Below are 27,611 nucleotides of genomic sequence, written 5' to 3'. Positions count from 1 at the left end.
GTCTGGGTTGTACCTTTGGGACGTTCCTAGCTTGATTATTCATTTTCGACTGGTCACATAGCGAAACAAAAAATCCGTAATAGGGTTGATTTCCCCCACTTTTGCTGCTTGACAAGGAGGAAAAGAAAAAGTGCAGCATCTGCATCTGCAAATTCAAGTTAATGTAATGTTTTATAGTCGCGTAGTTGTGGAGAGTGTGACTGATAATTTAATCAGTGAGATTCGATAAAATGAGGTAAGATTGTTAACAATTACGTCATGGTAGTACATGCCTAACTGCTAACAAAAAAAAACCCACCCAAAATATAAGAAACTGACAAATAAAATCCTGGCTTGTATTGCAATGTTGATACAGAGAATATTTGTACCGCTGCTGTTACATATTACATACAAGTGAGTGGTATTCACATTTGCTACGTAAATTGGAAATGTTAAGGCTGAGACGTGAAGTCTCAAGTATCAGGGGTGAAGGCAGGATGAGTTCAGGAGTGACACAAATCTGTGTTAGAAAACTGATATGTAGTCTAATGGTGTGTGCTTGCAGAGCACGATCGCTCTTGCCAGAACACACAGGGTGAACACACACACCACACACACGCACGCCACACGCGCCACACACACGCACGCACCCCCCCATATATATATATATATATATATATATATATATATATATATATATATATATATATATAGAGAGAGAGAGAGAGAGAGAGAGAGAGAGAGAGAGAGGGAGAGAGAGAGAGAGAGAGAGAGAGAGAGAGATAGATAGATAGATAGATAGAGCGAGAGAGAGAGAGAGAATAATTTTCAACCCATGTTTAACCTATATTTAATTGAATACACTCCTTGATGCTTAACAAAAACAAAACGTCCCAACGTCATTGGAATTGTGTTTGTATATATAGGACTTTGGATAAAATTAGATAAAACCTAATTTACCGCAAAAAATCATTTATCAATTTATCTTGGTCGCGGTCATTACGTGTTTATTCATCCATAGCCGGCCGGATGTCAGTGGACTGCAGCGGAAATCAGTGATCTCATCGTGACGAGGAAGGCGGGGCTAAACTTCAGCATCCTCTTCCTCCTCCTCATCCTCTTCACCCTCATCATCACCTCATCGAGCTGCCTGATGATGATGCTCACCTCTGTTTTCGCCATCTATAAAGACGTATAATCACCCCGGCATGGAGTGCATTTCCCGCCCATTCGGATATCTCGCATCGGACTGTGAGGTAAGACGACGCTCAACGTCCACATTCGTGCCCGAGCACCGTGTAGCGTGGGGCTTTTCCGCTACTAGCGGGCCTTTTTGGCTGGCAACTGGCAATCATGCTTTGACGCTCGTCTGTGTTACGACCGACTTGATTCGAACCTACAGTACGTCGATTTTGATTTTTGTCGCGACAACGTTGCATCAAAGCGAGGTTCTGCAGTATTTTGGCCAGCAGCGTCGGTTTAGCCTTGCATGTCGGAAGTGGGAGAATCTCGGCCTGCACCTCTCGGGTGACGTGGGAGGCGGCTGAGGGGAGAAGGAGGAGGAGGGGGGAGTACTCAATGGCCATTTTCAGCACCATAATGGAGCGTGCAAGTAGCCATGCATGAGCTGGTTGGTGGAGCCTGCATCCTCACTGCATGTTCACGTTAAGTGTGGAGTGATGCCCACAAGTGGATGATGCTGGTGGTCCACATTGGGTCTTGGAAAGTGGTACACGTTACTGTCTGCGAGCCCGCATCTGCCTCGGGGGTGTCACACTGGCCTAATTTTAAACACACACCCCCATTATGAGAGAGGGGACCAATTGTCGCACTATGAAGTCTTTTAAAGGTGATCATGGCTATTGGATGCTAACATTAGTAGCTTGTTATAGAAACTAGGAATGTGGTTGTAGATGATTCTCAATTATAACAACAGGTCTCCTCCTCCAAATTAACTGATACTGTTATTACTATTACATGTTTGTGCAGTATGTAAAGCAATCAAACTCTAATAGTGAGGTTAGTTTGAATTAATCTGTGAATGATTTATTATCAAACATCACAGAAATTGAAGAATAGCAGATCCCAATCTTTCCAGTGGGGTGCAATTAATGGATTATTGTGGAATTGATCTGTATAAAATCAAATTGTCTGTCATAAGTTTAAAGTCAGATACCACTTGGTTTGAAGCAAGAATTGCATCTCCCCAATAAAAGACAATTTGATATCTCGATACCCGGGTTGAAGTACAATTCTAGGATGGCAGATTTTAAGGGGGAACAATTCCATCTGGTGCCCTCACGTTTTCATACAAAACAGATTTTGCAATTCAAATTGGAATTGGTTCGGAATATGGAATATGTTTTTTTCCTATTTTATCTTGGGGCAAATATATATTTAAAAAAAACCACATACATTCATAAAAACAGGACTTAATTCTTCTGAAAACATTACCAATGAAGAAGCAGAGTTGCTCAAAGTTTGTCTTTTTCATATCACATTTTTCTCTGTAAAATTCCATGGATGTGTTCATTTGTGCACCAAAGCCCTATTTATTATTATTATTATTATTTTTAGAGGGCAAATTTGGCCACACTTGCTGGGACGAGGGTTGCTGATGTCTCACATCACAAAGAAAGGAAAAGAATAGCCATGCTTGTTTAGAAAGGAAATCTAAAAAAATAAACAAAACCACACTTAATTGTGGAGTGACGTGTCTCTTTTAAACATTCTCTGGTCATTTTAACATGCAGCTTGTACTAGCATAACATGCCATTCTGAACGCGTATTGTTATTAAATTAGGAAACTGACCACACAATTTTGCCCAGGCTGCCCCTTTTGAAATGGTTTATATAAAATAGCCAACATTTCACAACAGTCCTGCTTTGTAATTTGGAGATGCATAATTAACAAACTGCCGGTAATGACAACATTTCAGAAATAACATAAATTTTTTTTTACTTTTTACTTTTGTTCATCATTAGATGCATCCATCCACTGAGTTGATATTACGCCAGACTCATTAAAGTTGCCAAGTTGCTCATTTGCGGCGCCTTTCATCGAGCTTTTGACGATTGCATTGCATAATGCGGATTAACAAGGAAGTCGCCTCAAAATGTACAAGTGAGGAGCAAAGATTAAAAATGTTGCTAATGGTTGAGCGATCACTTATGTGCGGGTGTAGTTTTTTGGCATTTATTACATCATCATCATTATAGAACGTCATTATGTTTGGTCAATCTTTGGTTCCTTTGGTTGGTTTGCCAAAAGTGCCTGGACTTATGTTTGCAATTTTGGTTCAATTTCAAAGCAATTCTGGAATATATACTATAATGATAAACAGCGATGCTACAGTAAAAAAACTATTTGCTGGTACTTGTCAGTGTAGTAGTGGTCGTTGGTATATATATAAATATATATATATATATATATATATATATATATATATATAACATGCAAGTCTTTGGAATGTGGCAGGAAACAGGAGAAAACACACAGAGGCACATCTATCTATCTATCTATCTCTCTATATATATATTTTTTTTTATTTTTTTTTCAAAACAAAATTAGCATAGTCTCAAGAAATTAGAAAAACACAAACCACTCCGGAATACTGGACAACACAACCAGAAATCAAAGACAAACTAAATCTAAGCAAACTGACGACAATGCGAAACACCTGTACAAGGCGCAAGTGGCTGAGGGAGCTGATTGAAAGACACAAGGCACCAGGCTGACAAGCCCAGGGTCAAACAAAAAAGCATAACGAGAATGACAGCCCATGATCCACAAGAAAACAAGACCCCAGAAAACAAAACATGTTAATTCAATGTTGAATTGGGGTTAAGAAGGTTGATATTTGGTATTTTTTTTTGTTTTAGTTGAAAGCTGATGGTCAATCAGTCTTGTTTTCACAACATATTGCCAGCATTGAAGTTTGTGATTCAAAATCTACATTGAATCTACATTGTACTTTGGTTTGTTTTTCAACGTTGATTCACCCATATTTTGCTATTGGGACGTCACAAAAGACAAAGCTAAAAATAAAAAAAAAATACCAATCATGACTATTTTAGGTCTCTGGTCAAATGTGTGGAACATTTACCTTTACAGTCAAAAGTGGTGTCAGTGTGTTACATATTATAGTATTCTTTGCACACAACCTGACATTCCACCATCACTAATAAACTCCTGCACCCGCAATGGTAACACCATTCTTCTTGCCCAGTTTCTGTTGTTTGGCTCACTCTATTTGAAGAATAGCTAGCCACCCCACAAAACTGTCTTGCAGAACATTTCGGACAGCCACTGATTCTACAAAGACTGTATTTTCTTGAGTAAAAATGAATTGTTATCTGGTTAACCCGCCTGGTCAGATTTCTTTTGCTATAATGCCAGAGAAGCTTGTCTGACCCTTTGGTGGACTTGCCAGCAGATTGCTGTCGGAAGATGAAATATGACAGTAATCAGCTTGGAAAATACAGTAAATTCACATCTGGTTTTGGCCGCTCTGAATGGTTTCTAGGTTAATACCGTATTAGAAGTCCTGGTAAACTGTGGCTGGCTTTGCATGAAGGTGTAGTACATGGCAATGCCAAAATGATGACTCATTATCTTCATAGGCTCAGTAATGTTTTCGATCGTCTTGACCCAGTCATCATCAAAGAGCTCATGTCTTGTGTAAATCTAAAAACTAATCAGATTTTTGAGCCGTGGGAGCCAGAAACATGATTGTCAATTATGGTTAGCTGTTTTTACCCCGCAATTCGAATATCACACGGATGCCTTTCTGTGGTGATTCCCAACCAGGATCCCGTGTGACCTTCGTGTGTCTTGAGAGATCATCAGAAATTCTGTGATAAATGTCACTTAAAAAAAATAGTAATATATAAAAAATTGAAAACGCTGCAGCTCGGGTCCTGACCAGAACAAAGAGACTGGATCATAATCAGCTGTAGAATAGCTTTTCAAATCCTGCTCTTGGTCTATGAATCGCGAGTGAATGCTTTGGGTCCTAAAAGCATCAAGGAAATACTGATTGAATGAATACAAACCCAGTAGGTCTCTAAGATCTGCAGACTTGGGTCTATGAGTGGAGCCCAGAGTTCAAAGTAAACAGGGTGAGACTGTTTTGTCGCTATGCCATCTGCATTATCAAGCGTTGAATATTTGGATTATGTTTTGATAAGTATTTAATATATTTTAAAATATTCATATATTTTTGGAGGACGTTATTTTTGAAAATTCTCATGTACTTAAAACTTGTCAAGGATGTGGGGAAAAAAAATCTGTCGTTTGTGTACTTTTGAGGTTGGTGTTGTTGAAGCCATGACATAGTCTTCTTCACAATTCCAGCCTCCGTGTTGAAGGTGTAGGTGAGTGATGTCTGGCATCGTGTGGTTAATACTAGTATTGCATCTTTTAATGGCTTTAAAATTTTCCTTGCTTTTCTTTTTTTTTTTAATTTTTAAAAATTTAGCGTGGGCCAGCCCGTGTGTGCTGAGAGGTCTTCTGGGGCCTTATTTAGTTCCAGGTTCAAACTGTAACCTTTATCAGTCAAGCACTGTCAAGTCAAACTAAATAAAACAAAAATAAAGTAAAACTACTCATCTCTGTCACCACCCCCACTCTCGACAGACACATAGCGGAGAGAACTGGAAGCTTTTAGTGTTTGATTAAAATTGATAAGATACACAAGACTGACTTTCTTTTTTTTATGTTTTCATTTTTGAAAGTAGGAATGAAACCTTTGACTGGCAGGAACAACACAATAACAATATACTGTTTTGTATTTATTTATTTTCAATCAAAAAAGGGATTGCATGTGTAATTTCTGCCTTTACAAATGCGGGCCCTGTTTTCTTTGGCCATGCTCCACAAGAGTGACCTAAAAAAGATTGCGGTTGTGTTACGTACATGTTGATTCCATGTGACTTTATTTTTTAATCTGTATTGCAAAATCTTTTAAGTAATGTTATGTAATTTGCTCTGTGGTTATCTTTGTATCGCCGTCCCCATCCAACTCATCAGGAAGATTTAGTGGTCAGCTAACTCAAATTGCTCAATTTAGAAAGACAGAAATAAGTAGTGGTGAAACAGAAAAAGGCAACTGATTGACGACTACCAGCAAAATGCCACTGATATTGTACGTCTCTCTCTCTTCATCTTGTTTTAATTGCCCTTGCCATCCCTGTCAACACAAGTGTTGTACTGAGCAGAAAAAACCCGCCAACTTCCCATCGCTGTCAACAGCGCCACCACTGGTTGCAGAAAAGTAGCGCACCCTCTAAGACATCTCTCCTCCAAAAGACAATTCGATATAGGGCTGCAGGATATTGGAAAAAAATTACATTGCGATTTTTGGGGAGGCTGCGATATACATTGCGATATTAAAACTAGAAAATTTTTCACCAGATGACTCAAATAGCTCTGTTTGGGAAGACTTTGCTTTGTTTATTATACAGCTCTGGGATGGCCACTTGATAGACATACGTGCGCCACGGCATTTTATACCATTTGTCGAGCGTGCGGATCATTTTTTCAAACCTCTCTTTGAGTTGCTTTCGCTTTCGCTTTTGCCCCATGAAAAGTTATTGCATTCGTGATTTGTCTATGCTGTTTGGACTTCTTATCATAAGGTGTTATAATAAAGGCGTCTGTCATTGTTTTTTGAGGCGATAGTTTTACATTGGGTCCCACTAAAAAGTCTGAACTGGTTATATGGGGGCTCGTAATAGCGATTCAAATGGTCAGACAGGTTTGTTGTATTACCTCGTGTTGCAGCAACAACGGCGAGGCACTGTCGGCACAGGGTTTTTTGTGTGTTGTATATTCATTTTTATGGCCGAAATACCGCCATATTTGGATGTTGACTTTCTTTTGGGGACTAAATCTACTGCCGCTTCTGCTGCAGAGAAACTGGCTGTGAGAATGGAGGCGGGGGTTGACTAATCAGCAGGGGGCGTGAGCAAGACAGTCTGTGTAGTCTCAACAATGTAGAGCATAGTGTAGCGTGCTGCTTTTATGAAACAAACCAAAAGTTTCAGTGTTCTAAAAAACAAAAATAAACATTGTACGTCCTACAATGTAACTATTGTGCATGCGCACATCGCAATCGCGATGTTCAAACCGCATATCGTGCAGGCCTAATTCGATATGTATCTCGATACATTGGGTGCAAAGCATGTCGTATGATTTGAGGCTGGTTCATGGAACCGTTTTAATTCGATATATAAAAATAAATTTCTGTCTTTCTAGAACTTAAAACTGATTCAGTACATATCTTAATATGTTTTAAAGTGGAAAGGTCTGATTCAAAGTTTTCCACCCCTACAAGACACAATTAATTATCATTTCCACATAGTCAACCAACTCATTGTTTATTCCTTCTGTACTGTAATTGATTAAAAAAAATGCTCGTGGGAGAAATCTCATGCGTTGTTGAAACGCTTTTCTAATCCATTTGTATTGCCTGCCCATCATTGTGGAGATCGACATTTTTTTTCAACGTTTGTTTGACTTGATTTATTGAACTGCAAATTGTGAAAGTTCGATTCCCTTCATGATGACTTCAAATCACCTTGTGGAATTCTCTTACGTCCAATGCATAGTGTCATGCAATTGAAAATTAATTGCTACAGTTGATCATCTTAGAACATTCTTTGACTGCCTATGGATGGTGGTTTTCATGAACCGAAGAAATTGGAATCATTAATACGTATGTCGAAGTGAACAACCTTCAGCAATTGAAGCCTTTGTTTGTATGTCAAGCCTTTTTAACCCCTTGAAGGGCACTTAATCGAATGAAACCTCGAAAGAACAAGATCACATTAAGGTGTGGTATTGGCCTCCAGTCCTTGTGAGACAGGAATTTTGCCAGAAATAATGCACATATTGCAGCTTTAGTTCAAAGCAGCGTTGACTTCCCTCCCTTTCCTTCAAATGACCAGTGAAATTGCAGCCTTTGCACTTGAAAAATCTCATTTTCAATGTGACTAATTGTTTAGCCCCATTCCCTTTGTACTTTTAACACCCTACTTTTACTACTTTCCTCTCTGTAACTGTGAAAATGTCTCTGCTGGCTCGCCCAGCTCCTTTGTCTAACAGGAGAATGAAGAAGAGGAGGAACGGGAAGCCTTGGCAGCACCGTGGACCAATTCTGTGAAGTCTCCATGAACGCACCAGAAGGGACATTCTCGTAATCGAATCAATGGCCAAGAAAGGGCGTGCAAAGGGCGAGAAGCCCGAAGCTCTCATCTCTGCCTTGCAAGCAGCCAATGAAGATCTCAGGTCTAAGCTGACTGACATTCAAATCGAACTGCACCAAGAAAAATGCAAGGTACTGTATAACAAACCCACAAACACGATGTGAACATTTTTGCTTATTGTCTTCATATGAGATCTCAAAGGGATCTGTCGCATGCTGTTGGACACATCCTGTAAATATGTCAAAAAATACAGGACAGCATGGAGGAATTGTGATTAGTGCTTGTATTATGCCTCCAGTGAAGAAATTCTCATTTGCATGTTCTCCTGGAAAGGCTTCATCTCATACATGACTGTAGAGAGGACAATTATTAAAGACAAGGACAGATGTACTGTGCTTAGTAGTTAATTGTTTCTGCGAGCATGTATGTACATACACTCGTACTTAAATTACATGCACTGACTTGTGGAAGAAACATGCTTTGACATCTTTACAGAAAAGAATATTTCATTCCGAGCTATTTTAACTTTAACTCGTGGAAGTGGATCTGTATTTCTGTGTTGTCCCTGTAATAATAACTCTAAATAATAAAATAAAATAAATAAATAGATGAACCACTGTTATTGATTTACATGTTACAACAATAATATGCAGTTTGACCTCCATTAATGAATTAGGAAGGCGTAATAGGAAGGTCGAACCTGCCTCGTTGAGGCCGCACTGCATATTGGAATCATTGTTGCAGAAAAGGCACAACATTTGAAAGCAAACCTTGCCAACATGGCATTTTGCTGATTTGTTGATTAAAGAGTTTTGTCCTAAAAAGAATGGTTACAAATTGTGCTAGTGGGTACTGGTTAGCCCCAAGGACATCATTAGTAGCCCACGGATAAGTTCTTACTAAGAAAAATGAATACAGAAGAGCTGTAATTTTACAAAAGTGATATTTTTACTCACGGTTATCATCCCGTCAGAATCTAATTTCAGCCCATCTCTATGACAAATCTTTATGACCATAGCAACTCCAACTCTGTGAAGATCAACTTGGTTGCTGTCTATCAATCATCAATCATTCTGAAACATAATGATATGGAAAATGTTTTTGAGCCACTATTTAAGGCTCTTGTGCACATATGTTGTATAACACCAGTTAATACACAATCACACCAGTCACAGTTTAACATTTCCTTGCAGTATTGCGGTTAATAATCCTCTTCACTCATGTAGTGCGCACACAACATGGTGTACATTTTGCTACTTTTGCGTGCTGTCCACAAGTTATATGAACTGTACTTGCGTTCAACAGGTTCATATTTGGTAATGCAGACGAGCGTGTCAGCGAGTTGCTCAATAATACTGCATTTGCATTCCAAGCGTCATCATCATTTTCTGCAATCATAACACAACTTGGAAATGATAGATATGACGCGAGTGACAAAAAGAACATATATTGGTGAAACATAACATGAACAAGGATGCAAAATTGCTGACATTTGGCGTCTTTCACGTGTGCAAAGGTGAGCAAGCTGGAGCGTGACAAAGTGCAGGAGGTGAAGCGGGTGCGCGAGCAGGAGCAGCACCGCCACACCGCCTTGCTGACGGAGCAGCGGGCCAAGTGGCATGAGGAAAAACAAAAAGAGCTCCAGGCCCTCCGGGAAAATCTGACGCGGCAGCATGAGCAAGAGTTGGCACGCCATGCCAAAATCAAAGACCAGGAGAATCAGCGGCTCAAGGCTGCACTGAGCGCCATACGAGACGGCAGTGGCGAAAAGGTGAACTTGTTTCGAAGAATGGGTGTGTTGAAAGTGGAAATTTGCAAAGTTTGTTTGAGTTTTGCCCACTTAGCCATGACGATGTACATCCACCATGTCATACTCTAATGCGCAATTAGCGCAACGCATTTTAAGGATCCGTCAATTGACCACACCCTCAGCGGCACAGCCCTCCCTCTCTTGATCATGATTAAAACTGATTGCTCCTACTCCTAAAAGGTTATTTGTTACTTTAACAATATTTTTTTTCTCCCGAAAGACCAACCTACCTACTGCTCTCTCATCCAATATGTCGCCTGTGTCAATAGGTGCGCACAGCATTGACTCTTGAAGCGAAGGAGGACGCTCGTCGATTCTTCGATCAGGAGAGAGTGAAGCTCCTCCAGGAGATAGCCGAGCTTAAGTCGACCAAGAAGCAGACGGACGAGGCTCTCAGCAACATGATCCAGGCAGACAAGATGAAGGCTGGCGACCTGCGGTTGGAGCACCAGCAGCACCAGGAACAGATCTCCAAGATCAAGTGGGACTGTGAACGAGACATCCGGAGACTGGTAATGCAATGTCATTGAAACTGATCATTCAATGCCATTGACGACTGTACTTGTCAATTATGTTTTTTGAAGTGAATATGTGTGGGGGTCGCGGTCTGATGCTGCTCCACTGTAAATTTCAAGCTAATTATAACTTTACTGTGAGTTCACTGCATTTTGATAAACTACCTTTTTCTTCTACTGCTGATTATAAAAGATCAGAAAATGTCACAATTAATTTCCTAGTTTAAGGACTGAGTCTATTCTTTCCTTTGGTTGATTATTATTATTTATTAATTTTAATATTTAAACACAATATCCATTGGGGTCTTGAAAAGGTCCAAATGCTCTGAAATTGCTGGCAGTGAATTACAATTATAAGTTTACGATATAGTCTGTAAATATATATAGTAAATATTTGTATGAAGACCATAAATATAATCAGAATCAGAATTCCCTATATTGTCATTATACTCAGTGTACAGCGAGATTGGAGGGCTCCTTTCTCCAGTGTAAATAGAAATAATAAAAATAAAATAATAATTAATAAAAATAAATAAATAAATAAATCTCATATGATTGCATTTTATTCTGTAAGTGTACTTTGTTGCGTAGGACAAAATGTAGGCTAAACAATTCCCTTTATTTGCTCCTCTCTTGTTACAGGTGGATGAAATCAAAGCTAAAGATCGCACCATCTTTTCTCTGGAGAAGGAGATGGAGTCAACCTCGGGTTTTCTCCAGAAGCTGCAGCTTCAGAAGGACGCGCTGGATGAGCAGCTTTTCCTGGTCAAGGAGGCCGAGTGTGGCGCTGGAAGCCCGAAAAGAGAGATTCCGGGTCGTGTTGGAGATGGCGCAGAGCACTGTGGTAGCCCAGTAAGTGCATCCGTCCTGTTCCTCCTTCTGCACACTGAATAATGAAACACGTCCACAAAGGATGTATCAAAGCAACTTAAGATGTTACAACTTAACATGCATGACTAACAATCTACAGAGACATATTCCGATTTCAATAATAACATCTCATGACTGCTTTCGTATCAGCAATGCTGCACGGTTCATCGGTTGTCATGAACTCCGATGTACGATGTGTGTGCGTTATCAGTGTCTCATCCGGTTTCTGTAATGTGACAGCTCATGAGGCTTGCCTTTCTGCATAACTAATTAAACCATGCTTAAGCCCACAAGTGCAAGTTCTCTGAATTTCAGACTTTCCCCCCATGGGCTGTCATGATTGGAATGCACATAGGTAAGGTTAAGCAATGGAACTCTCCAAAGCCATGATATTCAAAGAGCAATGAGAGTGGGGCTTCAGGACTTGGCCGACTCCTGCCAGTGTCAGGACTCGCCGGTCGGCGAGGAGGGGATGGACCCAAAGGGAAGGAGGCAAGGAGGTGGGTAGCGTAAAGGGGATTTATTGAATAGACAAACCAGGGCAAACAATGTGGCAGGGTGCAAAATATCAAAAGGCAAACTTAACGTGACTAGACTGGGAGGCAGGGCGAGGAACAACACTGAAAGACGGGAACGAAGAGGGGAACCAGAGCATGAACATGAACATGAACATGAACATGAACATGAACATGAACATGAACATGAACATGAACATGAACATGAACATGAACATGAACATGAACATGAACATGAACATGAACATGAACATGAACATGAACATGAACATGAACATGAACATGAACATGAACATGAACATGAACATGAACATGAACAAGGAGCAGAACGTGAGCAGAACGTGAACAAAGGTGGTCGTGGCTGTCCGTGAGTTTCGGCAATGACCCGACACTGGGTTGAGAGCATGGAAGGCTTAAGTAGTCCGGTAATCAGGGGAGCAGATGGGGAGCAGGTGTGTGATCGTTGATGAGGAGCAGGTGCGTGGCTGGTGAGGGCGAGGTGCTGAGGGGAAACGCCCCTGCTCAGCTGATCAAAACAGACAGGAAAAGGCACATGGCAGGAAGGAGGGGAGAAAATAACAACAAAAACAATAACAAAACCCGCATGCATATGAAAACAATAACAAAAGGCTGTCATGCCCGACGCGGATCATGACAGCCAGATTTTAAATGTCTAGTGTGAGTACAACCTTGAGCAATGAAACAAGCAGATGCAAGCACGACAGTTGTAAACCCTGAAGCCAATCAGTTCAAATATGTGAGATTTTTATTGCATTCCCGGACTAGTTCAGGTCATGATTCAACATTTTAATATATGTTGAGCCATGAACTAGATCATACTTTGTTTGTTTTTCTCTTACCTTGTGACACGTCACTCAAGGAAGAGGTGAGATTTCTGACAAAGGCTGGCGTGACAGTCGAAACTGTCAGCGCAGTAAGAGAATTATTTTGCCTACAGGACAAAAAGATGCAATTTAAAAGGGGGAAAAAAAAAAAAAAAGACAAGATGTGCGCCATAGCACTACAGTGTCTCCGGTTTTATCCGGGAAGTCAAACGAAACCTGGCGCTCTGAAACAAAAGTAAACTATCATTCAAAAACTCTTCACAGATGCTTGAATGTGTGTGTTCAGGGACCGTTCATGAGGCAGCAATACACTACGCTCGGTTCATGTCCTCCCAAAATATGAACGAGTTCATGAACTTTTGTTCATTGAACTCATTTGGTTGCCACACTGGTAATTGGACACAAGTGGCGCTTTCCCACCAAAGTCATCTTAGACTCCAGCTCACCAGTGCCATCAATTAGTAAAAGTGTAAAAGAAAATAGCTGGATATTATAGCATGGCTCTTCATCAATCAGGGATTGGAAAAGCCTGCATATTCCACACAATCAATACATTTTATCTGAGCCCAGCATCTTCGACAGCCTTTTGTGTCCCTTACAAGAAAGTACATTGTATTGTATTTTATTGATTCATGAAAATGTTTTGAGCCAGGCGGCTGTTTCAGGTCCTATCAATAAAAATTATTGGAAATGTGCTTTAAAATCTTGGAGTCCTCACAGAAGAGTGGAAGCTGAAATGATGTCCTATTCCGTGTAACATTATTTAGGTGTATATGCAGATTAACGGCGGAACAGTTCACAAAATCCACAGTTCGGGTTGTATGGCAGGATTGTGTTAGCGGTTTTCGGTTCGGTTTGATATGCGTTGACACTTAGAAAAAGCACTTATGTCTTGTATAGTTGTTTATTACTATTATTGTTATTTTGTTTTTCCCGTCTATGCCAGCGGCATATAGTGACAGGCACAAAAAAAAGCTCTTTGTTGGCTTAATCTCTTGCCATTCATCCATCAGAATAAATCATGGCTGCCTGAAAATATGTCACTTTTATATTAAACTATACAAGCCGAGTGTTCACACCCATTATTAAATTCATTTTTGACTAAAATGAGACTAAAATGAGGTGAGATTTTTCCTATGTAAAAATAGGTGGCTTGGCTCCACTGGTTGGAAAAAAATTAGTCTGCTAAATAAAAGATCATGTTATTAAAAAAAATCTTATATTATGCATGTATACTAAATTGTGTCATAATTCTAATCCAATCTACTAATATTAGTCTGCCATGTATTAAACTGCAATATTAATGGTACATAAAAACACACACATTTATTTGTTTATTATTTTTTAAACACCACAACAATGCATTTGAAACTTTAACTGCAGACTTTCAGATTTACATCCAAACCAGATAAAAGCTGTAGGAATTCTAACAGTTTGTACATATACCCCCCACATTTTTAACAACAAGGTAGGCTAGCTACATGTTAGGATCACATGTCCTTGGTTTAAACAATGTTTGAGGGATAATCAAAACACCTCCTTCACAAACATGGCAACTTCTAGATGTGTCAATTTGGACTGATCTGTTAAAAAAAATAAACAGCCAAGTATTTCTTGACATTTTTGTCTCATTTGTTAGTGACAATTTTACCAAATAACCAGACACTCAATGCTATTGACATGAGTATGATAAAGTAAGATAAGATAAGATAATATTCCCTTTATTAGTCCCACAATGAGGAAATTCGAGATTCGAACCCAGGCCTCCTGGGGAGACTGGGTCCTGAACGCGGCGCCTTAGACCACTCGGCCATCCTGGCAGCCTCTCGGTCATAATGACCTATTAAGATGCGCTTGTTTTTATTTAATTTTTTACAGGACCTGAGAAGAAATCAAAGGCGCATGGCTGAGCTCAACTCAACGATTCGCAAGTTGGAGGACCGAAACTCGCTGCTGGGTGACGAGCGGAATGAACTTGTATGCTGAATCCTGACTTTCCCATCATTGCCTGCAGCTTCTCTTCCCCCTCCGCTAACATTTGGTGTTTCTCTGAGCAGCTGAAGCGTGTGCGAGAAACGGAGAAGCAGTGCAAGCCGCTTTTGGACAAGAACAAGCTGCTGAGTAAGCGCAATGATGAGTTGATGCTGACCATGCAGAAGCTGGAGGAGAAAGCAAGGAATCTGGCCAAGGAGAACCTTGAGATGGTGAGCCCCGAGTCCTGCGAGTATCCTCCGTTCAGCACAGTCCAAATGACTTCAGCATGAATCCATTTGTGTTATCAGAAGGAAAAAATCAGCTCCCAACCGCCACTTAAGAAACCCAAGTCTCTGAATGACCTGGACCAAGCCCATGATGACCAAGAAATCGCCTTTCTCAAGCTTCAAGTCCTGGAGCAGCAGAGCATGATTGACGAGCTTGCAAGAGTATGTTTCGCCTTTGCAGGAGCATCGTAATCGTGAGCACATGGTCGTTTAGCTTGCTCGCTTGTTCACACACAAAGATCAAAATGATTAGATCTGGGTTTTCTGTAAGTGTCTTGTAAGCATGAGATTGATTTCCAGTTCGTCTTTGGTTCCAGGACAGAGAGAAACTGCTTCGGAAAAAACGTCATAAAAGGAGTTCCAGGTCAATTAAGGTAAAGGCATTTCAGATTGTAACTTATGTTCTAGAAGGCAACATTGTTGTAGTTGTTGTATAATTTGCCGGTAAACAATATATCTACGGTCCGTGTGGCATTTTACCCAGTGTGTTGTAACTTGTGGCACTACTTGGAACGTGCTCTTATACAAACGAACAATTTAGTTAATTGGTCTAGAAGATACATTCATGGCCACAGGATTAGGAACACCTACACAGGCGAATGAGATCCAATCCAAAAGCCGTAACTTTGCTCTCACCGTCATTGTTATTGAAGTTTCGATATAGCATCTCAAATGGAACGTTTCCAATGTTTTGTTCCACCTATTTAATTTAATTTAATTTTTTTTTTTGTGCAGAGGCACATTGTTGTGGACACATTCTTCGGGTATGATGAAGAGTCAATGGATTCTGAAACATCCTCTGTGGCTTCTTTCCGCATGGACCGGACACCGGCAACTCCCGATGAAGACCTGGATGAGGTGATGGTTTTATTTCCACTCCTCCGATTGAAGAAATATTGAACTGGGTTTTGCCATGAGCCGATCCAGATGATGCATTTGAGAGATATTGGCATTCAAAATGTTCTACATGTTCAGATGATTACGTCTCTGTCACCGCTTTTCAAATTATTTTACACAACGGAACTTTCTCGAGTTGAATACCGCTGAGATCTGAAGCCGCACAGACGTCCAGACGTCCTCATGACATTTATGACATGTTTTATCTCATCAAAGAAGTCCAGTGCATCAAACTATGCCTGAAAGCTTTGCCCATTTTTTTTTTTTGACAGTGAAAAAAAAAAAACAGGTTTGAAAGTGGCAATTTGAGTCTGGAAATGGAATTGTTTTATTTATTATTTTCACTAAAATTATAATCGTTTTAGGAATTTCCAATTTATTGTGAAACAATTACTGTAACAATGCAAAATTTTGGATCGTAAACAATTTTTAATTTCAAATCGTAGCACTCCTGAAACAAATTGCCAATATTTCCAATTTTTCATCTTCACCATGGCTATCGTCCGCTAACATTTTGGTTAGAGGGAGACCAAAAACAAATTTATTGGTCCGCTCTTTGAATTGCCTATTTTCACTGTCCATATTTCTTTTTGCATCTTGGCTTCTTCAGCTTGCAAAGCGTCCATGAAGGGTTAAAAATTGCATTCGCAGCAGCGAGTTTATGGATGCAGTAACAGACAAGCCCCGGCATACTTTTCTTGCCCCACCTTATTGGAATGAAAACTTTTTGGGGGCTTGATGACGCTCTGGATTGTTTCAAGCGCATTGTGGCATCTTGCCACGCTGCTACAGTGAAAACATCCAATCCTTTCTGATCTCACAAAAGGGCTACAAGAGTTCCAGCCTGGATGTGGCCTGGGGGCCCCCTATTGATAGAAAATAGATGCATAGGCTATTGATTGACAGTCAATGCTCTGGTCCTTGAATGTTTGTTCATTAGGGTCTTGCCAACGAGGAGTCTGAGCTGCGGTTCCGTCAGCTGACTAGGGAATACCAGGCCTTACAGCGAGCATATGCCCTCCTGCAGGAACAGAAGGGAGGCATTCTGGATGCTGAGATCGAAGCCAAGGTACACAATCTACTATTTTGTTATCTATTTTTATTTTATTTATTTGTTATTTTCAGATCCAAACTAGAAGTTTTGCACACACTATATAAAAAGATGACCTGACATGAAATCAGACCAAACATTTCCTTGAGTAAGGTCAATTCGGTTTACCAAAATGATGCCAGAATCATGAGATCAAGATTTTTTTGGACAATGATGCCTTTCTTCAGATTAAACAATTTGGGTAAACACAGATGTTGATGTCATGTCTTTGGAAGCTTCCGATTGTCGATTGATAGTCTACGCGCGCATTTGAGATGAATCGAGACACACTTGTAAATGTGTTTGAATACACACTGCTTCTTTGTGTAACAACACGGGAAAACAAAAACAAAAAAAAATCAGCTGAGAAATTAGGAAGCGAATCATGATCTTTCACACAAAACTGTTTCCTCTTCGGACGCAATTTCCAGATGAATGAAGGTGCCACTGTTCAAACAAAACGAAAGTATGTATAAACATGTCCCGCCATCATACCACTCAGGAAGGAGAAATGTTCAGTGTCCCGGAAATGAACATGATATGGTCCAAAATGTGCATATCAACCGCAAGACTCTATGAAGATGTTTGCTGAAGCTGCTAAGAGCATCATTATTTCTTTTTCTCATGTCATTTTTTTTTGTTGCTGTCCAACTTAGGCTTCATGAAACAGCTTAAAACACACACTTGCAGAGCAAGCAACATGGTGCATTCAGGGTGCTTTCGCGACATTGGGTACTTGTGCAAGTTCATTTTCCTTTGATTATGTTTTGCCAAAATCCAAATAATGAGTACTAATTGCCCAAGGCCAGTTTCAACTCCATACAGTATATATGAAGTGCTTTGTTGTCTAATCATTGGAGTCAGCAGATGAAATCAGGATTCTCTCACATGTTCTATTTGGTTTCTCTCAGTTAACAGACATGATGGCGCATTAAATAATGTTCATGAAAGTGACGACTATCTTGTTCAAAGATGCAGTAAATCAATTTACTGTTATCTAGTGCAGTGGAACAGACTCATATACAGACTCATCGGTGCAAAAGACTGGCCTTTATGATGACTTCTCTGTATGCGCTAACTTTTCTCTGTGTCAGAATGCTTATTGCTTATTGCTTCATTTTTAGTTCACTAAATATGCAGCGGTAGCCACAATCGCAACCGCATGATGGTGAGAGTTGAGCTCAAAAGAATTTTCGGTGAAGTGGTACTTGTTCTTTTTTATTTTATTTTGAATTTTTTTGTCCCTGTTCCCCCCCGTTCCAAACTCCTATTTGTGCCTCTGAACTGACTAATATGATGACTGATTGGCCATGAGATACAACTTTTTGGTGGCCAAAAATAAACACCTTGTTGCGAGTGGAGTGATGGACTTGAATGTTATATGTGCTGCCCTGGAGAAACCAATCCCTGCGTTTTCCGATCAGCTTAATTAAGCAGGCAAGGATAGCGACACAATGCAGGACAAATTATTGTATATAAATGAGTGCTGTTGATGATTCAATTTTTTAAACTAATTAATTGCAACAAAAATTCCGTAATTGAAATTAATCACATTTTTTCTACTACTATTTTTGTGACAGGTATTTACTTGAATGATATCTTGTAATTAATGTTACATCACCAAATATGAAGTGCAATATGCAATCAAACACTGTTCAAATAGCTTTCTTTGACCCTTGTAGAGGGCGGCACGGCGGCCTAATGGTTAGCACGATGGCCTCACAGTGAGAGACATCAGCGGGCGTGGGTTCAATCCCGGCTCCGGCCATACTGTGTGGAATTTGCATGTTCTCCCCGTGCTTGCGTGGGTTTCCTCCGGGTACTCCGGTTTCCTCCCACATTCCAAAAACATGCATTGTAGGCCGATTGAACACTCTAAATTGCTCCTAGGTATGAATGTGAGCGTGGATGGTTGTTCGTCTCTGTGTGCCCTGCAATTGGCTGGCAACCAGTTCAGGGTGTCCCCCGCCTCCTACTCGCAGATATCTGGGATAGGCTCCAGCACCCCCCGCAACCCTAGTGAGGAGAAGCGGTATAGATAATGGATGGATGGATGGATGGATGGATGGACCCTTGTAGATGATTTCAGAGAGCTCGTTAAAGGCATTTTTCTTAAAACTGCCCACAAGCACCACACTCCAGCAGTGTTAGTTTGCAGTCCAGTGGTATTTTGAGCAGGGTGTTTTAGTTCTGAGATGATGTGCTAAAGATGTTCACCTAATATGATACAGTGTTTGACTTTGGCTTTGCAAGATGTGCTAATTATTTTGTTAAGTAAATCAAACTGAGTTAACTGAGTTAAAATATTTAATTGGGTGATTTTTTTTTTTAAATTAATCTCAAGTTAACGCTTTAATTTTGACAGCCCTAATAAATATATAAAAACTTCCAAACAAAGTAATATTTGAAAAGTTTTTCTTAACCCGTTTCATGATGGTCGCCAAAGTGCCGTGCTCCTTTGTATGTCACTCTTTGTTGAGGTGGGTGAGTGTAGCGGATGCTTGCTTGTATCACCTCACTCACACACTTGCTGAGGATTTTTGCTCACCAGTCAGAGCAATTTCCTCCCATTGCAAAATGTCAATAATATGTCCCCAAATATATTATTTCTCAGTTGTTCACTGCAGTGACTGATCACTATCACTGAGTGTAATGGGACACTTTTTTAATGTTTCAGGCTCAGGAGCAGCTCCAAGCAGACATACTCAGGTACAAGGCCAAAATCGAAGATTTGGAGAAGGAATTGACCTTGAAGGGTCAGGTATGACACACACAATCACATGCTCATGAATAAAATTGCATGATTTGCAAGCCATGCTCACACGATTTCAGACAAAAAAAAATAATCAGCAGACACTGAGCATTTTTTAAATGTGATTTACTTGGTACATGTCTTGTGTGAGTGCAGTGACATGGAACTAAAATAGTTGAAATTTGATTCTTAGAATGACGCCTACATAGAAAGCTTTCTGCATGGTGCAAATAAGTGGAACAAACAAAAAAATGTTCCCTGTCAACATCAGAATCCGTAAGACGAATGAAATAAGTCATGTGTTGCGTATGTGTGTTGAACCTGATTAGTCGCCACTTAAGAAAACTCTTAACACAGACCAATCCCCTTCAGACTTGACACTGCAGATTGAATTTTTCAAATTGTTTGACGTAAAGTATGTTCTTACATCAGGACTCCAAATGGGTGGAGGAGAAACAACTGTTCTTACGAAGAAATCAGGAACTTTTTGAGAAGGTTGGACAACGATCAGCACATTAACTCTTTTTAGGAACAATGAATCCCAAAATAAAAATGATTAATGGCACAATAATAAGGCATCAATGCAAAAAGCTTCTTCAAGTAACATTTTCCTTGTAAACTGTGTGATGTGCAGGTGGAAAAAGTGGAGATGGAGTACAGTCGTGCACAGCAGGAGCTCCAAGATTCCAAAGACCAAAATGAATTGTTAGAATTCAGGATCCTAGAATTAGAGGTGAGCCATACTTCATGTAAGTCCTGCGTAGCCTGAAAGAATGTTCCCACTTGATTAGTAATACTTTGCCTTGTGAGGCGATAACCATGCAAAAATATGAGCAGGCAGACTAGAAGTTGAACAGAGTGATGTGATTTATATCCACATGGGCGTGGTGGCCCTCGGGAATTTTGTGATTTTCCCTAACAGCTGGTCGAGCCCAAACATACATTCATTTCTGTCACGTGTGGAGTGGGGTTTGGACCTAGAAGCAGACAGGAAGTGGCGACGTAAAAGTCTTTATATACAAAAATTCCAAGTAATAACAAGCAGGCCTGGATTCAGAACACAAGGAAAATGGCTGACATCCTCACACGAAAAAAGCTTGACGTACTGACAATGTGTCACTGAGTAACCGGATCTTAAATATTCTAAACATCAAGCCTATATGACATCATGAAAGAACAGAGCATAAAAGGACCATAGCAACTGTGTAGCAACAGATACATTAAGACATGTCACAAAAATTTCCACGGGATATTTCCATTAGACACAATTTTCCAAACTTACTCAAGTTGCAGCCTCAATGCAACTTATATATTGTTTTTGTGGATTCCATTGTGAACCACTTTTTAACTCATTTACTGCCAATGACGGCTAAAGACGTCAAATATCCATTTTTTTTACTCGGCTGGTCGTGAATTAGTTAATGGTGGGAAGAAAATGAAGGAGGCGTGCAGTTGATGTGCATTCCTATTTAAGTTAACGACAATGCGCGTTTGCTGTTGTAGGAGCGAGAGAGGAGGTCGCCTCCTTTTAACCACCTGAGGATGCATCCCTTCTCAGAGGGAGTCAGTGCACTGCAGATCTACTGCATGAAGGAGGGCGTCAAGGTACTGCATGGAACACTGCTTAAGTTGGGTCATGTAATTCACGCCACCGGTTTCCATGCTTCAGACTTAACGGAATCCATGCGTTGCTTTCACAGGATGTGTGCATACCAGATTTGATCAAACTTTTGGATATCCTTGGGGACAACGGGGTAATTCACGCCACACGTTATTCCGACTCATTTGAATGAAAATAATGCTCATTCATATCATTTTCTTTGTGTGTGTGTGTGTGCGTGTTAAGAACTTAAGAAATGAGGAACAAGTGGCCATTATTCAGGCCAGCACCGTTTTGTCATTAGCAGAAAAGGTAACGTTAGTAGACAAGCCCAATTAGTTATAGACTTGACTGTTGATCACACACTTCAGTTGATCTTTTCTGTCTTCTAGTGGATACAACAGATTGAGGGAACTGAGGCGGCCCTGCACCAGAAAATGATGGACCTGGAGATTGAGATGGTGAGCGACACACTCACACCAGGCATTTAAATTAATTTATAGCACTTGTGAGCTGGAGCCTATCCCCCCTAGCTGGGATATTCAAATGAGGTACACCGCTAGGAATCATTAACATTTGAGTTTCACTCTCAACAGGAGATGTTCTGTAAACAGAAGGGATACCTGGAGGAGGAGCTGGACTATAGAAAACAAGCCCTGGACCAGGCCTACATGGTAAGCACGTGTACGATGTGAGCAGGGTCCTAAGTTACCTGTGGCCCGATTGCACTGTGTCAGGCCATCAATGAATTTTTTTATGCACTAAAATCGATCAAACCATTTTACTGCACTGTACATATTTTTTTGCACGTCAGGATAAGAGTAACCTTTTTTTCTGTCATGGAGTGGTTCATGAGACTCCATAAGTTTTGCAGACCGGGTGCTGGCAGTTTAATGTGATGAAAGGTTGGTAGCGGGGCGTGCGGAGGCTTGAGTTGGGCAGAGGTCGGTCGCCGCTCTATGTGACGAGCGGGCTTCATAAGTGCTATCGATACTCATTTTGCTCGCTTGGGTATTTAATATTAGCAAAATTCGACCGAGACAATTACCATCTTGACATGCGTTAACTGCAAGTTTTGTTTTGTTTTTTTCCATCTGTGTGGCCCGGTCCAGAGTGGCCCAGTGGTTGGGGACCACTGAGTTAAAACAACCTTAAATTTGTTATGCAAATGAGTTTCACTGTTGAGGCTTCTTCTTCTTCTTCATAAAAAAACCAATCAGATTAAAATGATCCTATATGTGAAACCTTGTTAAAATTTAATGGGAGAAACACGTTGGAAATATACTGGGACTGTTTTACTTTCTCGGGATTGATACTTGAATAGAATCTGTGTGTCAAAATAATGTATCATTATTTTAAATTCGGTATTTCAATAATTTCATTTTTCCTCAGGTGCTCATTCTTTACTGTAGTTACTTGTTTAGTTCTTAGGCCACTCATGCCATGGAACAATGTTTCAGCTGAATACTTCAATATTTGTGTTATTTTGTAAACAGTTACACTCAGTCTGTGGAATTCATCTAAAACAGATGATATACATGTTACAAAATAGCAAATTAAGGTCCAGAAAGTAAAAACCCTCCCACAATTTGGCGTTAACCACTTGTACTTCTACTCAACCGCTCTGGATTTTACTTTCTGGACCTGGATTTCCCATCATTGCATATATCTCGAAGATTTTGCCAAGGTGTAGTTTTTCCTTATTCTACTTATTTACCATCAATGTTCCATCTGATTATTTGCGTCACAATACAGAATCAAATGACTGTTTGTTAACGAAGCACGTTGACCACAGCACTGCCTTATCCCTTACTAACAGATAATTTTTCCCTTTTTCAACAGCAAATCCAAGAGTTGGAGGCGACGTTATACAACGCGTTGCAGCAGGACAAGGTCATTTCAACTCAACACAAAATGACATCACTAAAAGTTTGGAAAAACCTCTCAATAATGAACATGTTAAATAAAAACCTTGGGAAAAATTAGGAAAAGTCACAGATTCTCGTGGCAAAGTTCTCACAGTATGCACGAGTGTGAGGATTAGTCGTGGCTGCGTCAATGCTTTGCTGCATCCTCCTGGCTGTAGGTAATCAAATACGGAGAGCCCCTGGACGAGCTTCAGCGGGATGAACTGCGAACGGCGGTGGAGAAGCTGAGGAGGCAGATGCTGAGGAAGAGTCGGGAGTATGACTGTCAGATCCTGCAGGAAAGGATGGAGCTTCTGCACCAGGCGCACCAGGTATGTCCAAGTATGAACACGCACTCCACTTTATCTAGTTTTAGCTTTGGTTTTTAAAACTTTGCTCGTTTTACAGAGGTTGACGGGGGGTTTGTGTTCTTCCAAAAATGCTTTGTTTTAATTTTGTTTTATGAGCTGTAGTATTAGTTTTAGTTTTTTACTACATAAATGAAGGATTTGTCGAGTGCAAGATTCAAAACATGTCACAATGAGTATTGTGAACTACAGTTCTTAACAAGTTTTCCTTCTTCTATATGACCGAACAGCAATACTAATATAAATATCGTCAAAATAAAACCTGAAGCTCATGGATGAAATTATTTCTGAAAGAAGTTGTTTATTTAAGTTTTAGTTTTAGTTTTTAAAACGTACTAGGTAGTTTTCCTTTTCGTTCCTTTTGTGTGTGCACGTTTTGTTTTTTTTTAAATTTGGTGAACAAAAATGTTTTTTTTGCAATTTAACTGGGCTTTTTTCTTACAACCTTGAAACAAATGAATCAATTTTATTTATTTATTTATTTTTTGCAGAGAATTCGAGATCTTGAGGACAAGACAGAGATCCAAAGGCGGCAGATTAAAGACCTAGAGGAAAAGGTAGACTTTTACTCCGCCTTGTGTATAAAATAACCAAAACTAGAATGTCACTCAGTAGAGCAAAGACTTTCAACAAAACTGAAAACTATTGTGTTAATGAGCAGGCTATTTTCTGGTTCATGAAATATTTTTGACTTCCCGCAGTATGTTCCTCTTTGTGTGACTAACATGCTGCATGTTCCTCTAATTCTCTCACCTTCTCTTTTCCTGTCTTTTTGCTTTCTTTCCTGGCAGTTTTTGTTCCTATTCTTGTTCTTTTCTCTTGCCTTTATCCTTTGGCCTTGAGGTCTTTGGCGTGTCCCGTAGCAGAGGTGAGTGATGGAGGGGGGGTGCTTTGGGTGAACAAATATTGACCGTGTATTAATAATATCAGTGCAGCAACTAAAAGCTGGAAGTCGTCTAGTTTCTTCAGCCATGTTTTCACCAAGTATGCTGATGAATGTTTTGGTACCTCTTGCAACCGGTGACATAAAGCGATGATATTTTGATATGGTTTACAACTTTTGTCAGTGTAAATGCAAAAAAAGTTCCAGATGGGACTGGTCTGCTTGATGGAAATATGCCACATTGTAGATGAGAACAGCCTCATTCGTCACTAACACATGATTAAGTTCCTAGATAACACTTCCTGGTTTCTGACCTTCAGAATTAAGGTGTGATCAAAATGAGAGTGGAAAAGAAAATAAGAAAAAAGAAAAATTACAGCCACATACTTACAAAAGTGAGCAAAAGAAGATTTTTCTCATGTTTTTAGTCTGCTTCCTGACACCCACATTTCATATTTTCCCTCTGCCTCTCCCTTCCCACTTTTTATATTGTTGTATAACTTGCGCTATGGTTCAGTATTAGCTTAGACAGTCAATGTTGTGGTCTGCGATAATTCAGACAAGAATAGTTTATATTAAATATGCAAGATTAACAAATGCATAATGTTGCTTGTGAATATGCTAACATGTCGCATCATGTTGTCATGTTTGTAATGTATAAGAATAATAATAAGAATATTGATCATAACTATACAATACAACACAATAATTATGATGACACTTATCTTTAATATTATGATAATATAGTACTATGCAATAATAGTATTGTATACCGGTGCGTATCAATAAATTTGAGTATTGTGGGAATTTAATATTTGAGTAGTTCAATTCAAAATGTAATACTAATACTACATACTGAAATTATTTAATTTGTTTTTTTTAATTCATATAGTTTGGATGATTATACTTTGCAGTTAAACATTTTCACTATCTCAAGAAATTCAAATTTAAATATGATATAAAAATAAGTAATAATGAGGTGGGCATTGTTTTTTTGTTTTCAATTATTTTGTCGTTGTAATGTGTTTAATTAATCAGTTTATGTTTACCACCCCTTTTGAATTGAACTACTGTCATAAATTAACTTTTCTAAAAGTAGTACTTTTCTAGTAATTATTTCTCATTTATGGAGATGCACTTATGTAATATATAATATATATTAAATTTGAGTAATGACAGTAATGTGCACATAGGAATGACATAATAATGGGAATTTTTGTTTCCCTTATTATTGGAATAGTTGTTTAACAACATAACATTTATGGTACATAGGTTTACATGAACAAAGTTTATGTATGTTGATTGTCCATTAGGATACATTGTGCTGATGTGGTAAAATACTCTTTGAACATCCGAATGTAATTTGAGGTGAATATGTTGAATTGAACACTAATTTGTTATATATGGGTTTTTTGCAGGTGGTGCATCAGTCCGGATATCCCGTTTGTCACTACTGTTGTGTTATTTATTTTTCATCCGAGTACGGTGGAGAAACAGGGGCCATTTTTGTGGTGACAAATCAAAGTCAATTGGATGTTGGCCGGCCGTGGATGCTCGCTCTAATTATTTTTAAGTGGGTCTCTCAGGATGCAGGACTGCAAGAACAATACAAACACAAACACACACGAGAACACACACACGTGCATATGCAGTTGCATGTAGATGCACATATGTGTTGCTTTGACAAGTCCAAAACCAAAGCCTGGGAAGTAAACAATGTCTCTGCCATGCAGGGTAAAAGTAATACTAATAATAATGTTATTGTGTGTCAGTTATCACTGTCTGGGGGAAATGAACAGAATAAAAACACCCGCCCACAGCTGATTGTCTCCCTTTTCAAGCCTAAAAGGATGGAAACGTAAGCAGGGACCATCAGCCTGCTCCAAAGGCATGTGTACTGACACTCAGGTTGGGAGACTCAATAAAGAACAACAATGGAGAATTCAAAGTTACGGGATAGTCAACTGTCTTCTGGGGTTTTTTTTCTCCAAAATCTCGCAGATGGAAGTCAGATCTATGCTCTCTGGTTTTATTGGTTTCCCTTTTTGAACTCCTCCTCCTGAAGCTCCTCAGCCCCAGTACATACACATTTGATGTTCATCTGTACATTAAAGCCATTTCTTTCATCGTATTTTGTGAACGATCACAATTGTTGCAGCTCGAGCGGTACAACTCGGCAATTTTGTATTTTTTAAAAATTGCTTATAATTTATTGTGATGACAGTTGCAAGTATGATTTTTTTTGGGCGGGGGCATCATAAGTGAAAAAAAAAAAAGTTGAATGTGCATTAACACCCCAACACTCCCTTTTCGTTCTTTCATAATGTAGTTGCTCTTGCTGACCAGCCGAGGGCAGACTTGTTTAACATTAACTCATCCCAATGCACCCCCCCTTTAAAAGTTTGAAAGATCAGGCTTGTAAATATTGTCAAACCTTGAACAAATATATACAGATACTGATTGGTCTCATCCGTTTTGAATATAAGCGAATCTTTATTAGCTATAAACAAAATGACTATAAAAACAAAACTAATCATTTTCACATAATGACTGCTGTTATTTTTTTCTAATAACTATTTGCATACTAACAACCCCTGGTCTTTATTCTTTCCCAAAATTTAAACCCAGTCCCTGCTAAATATATGATGCCATTCTAAATGTTTACCATTGGAGCATGTGGGCCTCATACAGCCCTCACGTTCCATCCTTGACTTCACGGGGAATGACCGAGACTATTTTTGTGCAAACTTTGCTAACGAGCAGTTGCCTTAAATGCATTTCCCCCTATGTTTGACTTGTTAATTCTAGGCCCCTTATGATAACATGTTTTATTCCTCCTGCCCCCAGGTGGTTGAAATTATTGTGCAATGTATATTTAAATCGATATATTTTGTTTTTAACTCCGAGGATTTTTTTTATCCGTCTTTCAACGAGAATTGGACCCCCTCCCTCTCCTACTTTCACGTAGATGATTAAATAAACTGGACAAAGTCAAAAAGGACTTTGGATTTGATGGATGAAACATGGTCTTTTTTTTGTATTTGATGAATTTTCAATTAATGGGGAAATCGATGGTCGTTATTTTAACTGCACGATTCTCAACAATATAGG

General features: G+C 39.5%; 1 protein-coding gene across 1 annotated transcript; it reads left to right on the top strand.

Moving 5' to 3' along the window:
• The first annotated feature begins 1,062 nt into the window (after nt 1-1,062).
• jakmip2 (janus kinase and microtubule interacting protein 2) lies at nt 1,063-27,522 on the top strand. Its single transcript, XM_088280214.1, has 24 exons — nt 1,063-1,235; nt 8,071-8,318; nt 9,704-9,958; nt 10,267-10,509; nt 11,155-11,364; nt 14,621-14,719; nt 14,800-14,946; nt 15,025-15,165; nt 15,321-15,377; nt 15,739-15,861; nt 16,841-16,969; nt 19,668-19,751; nt 20,175-20,237; nt 20,377-20,475; nt 21,246-21,347; nt 21,443-21,496; nt 21,589-21,654; nt 21,735-21,803; nt 21,939-22,016; nt 23,185-23,235; nt 23,429-23,581; nt 24,109-24,174; nt 24,409-24,485; nt 25,919-27,522. The coding sequence occupies exons 2-23, from the start codon at nt 8,190-8,192 to the stop codon at nt 24,457-24,459; spliced, it is 2,469 nt and encodes an 822-aa protein (XP_088136340.1). The 5' UTR covers nt 1,063-1,235; nt 8,071-8,189; the 3' UTR covers nt 24,460-24,485; nt 25,919-27,522.
• The last annotated feature ends 89 nt before the right edge of the window (nt 27,523-27,611 follow it).

Source organism: Idiotropiscis lumnitzeri, chromosome 17 (genome assembly GCF_059441095.1).
Source record: "Idiotropiscis lumnitzeri isolate Australia: NSW breed Sydney's pygmy pipehorse chromosome 17, RoL_Ilum_1.0, whole genome shotgun sequence".
Taxonomy (NCBI): domain Eukaryota; kingdom Metazoa; phylum Chordata; class Actinopteri; order Syngnathiformes; family Syngnathidae; genus Idiotropiscis; species Idiotropiscis lumnitzeri.
The sequence above is the reverse complement of the archived record's forward strand: the minus strand, read 5'-3'. Positions and strand labels throughout refer to the sequence as shown.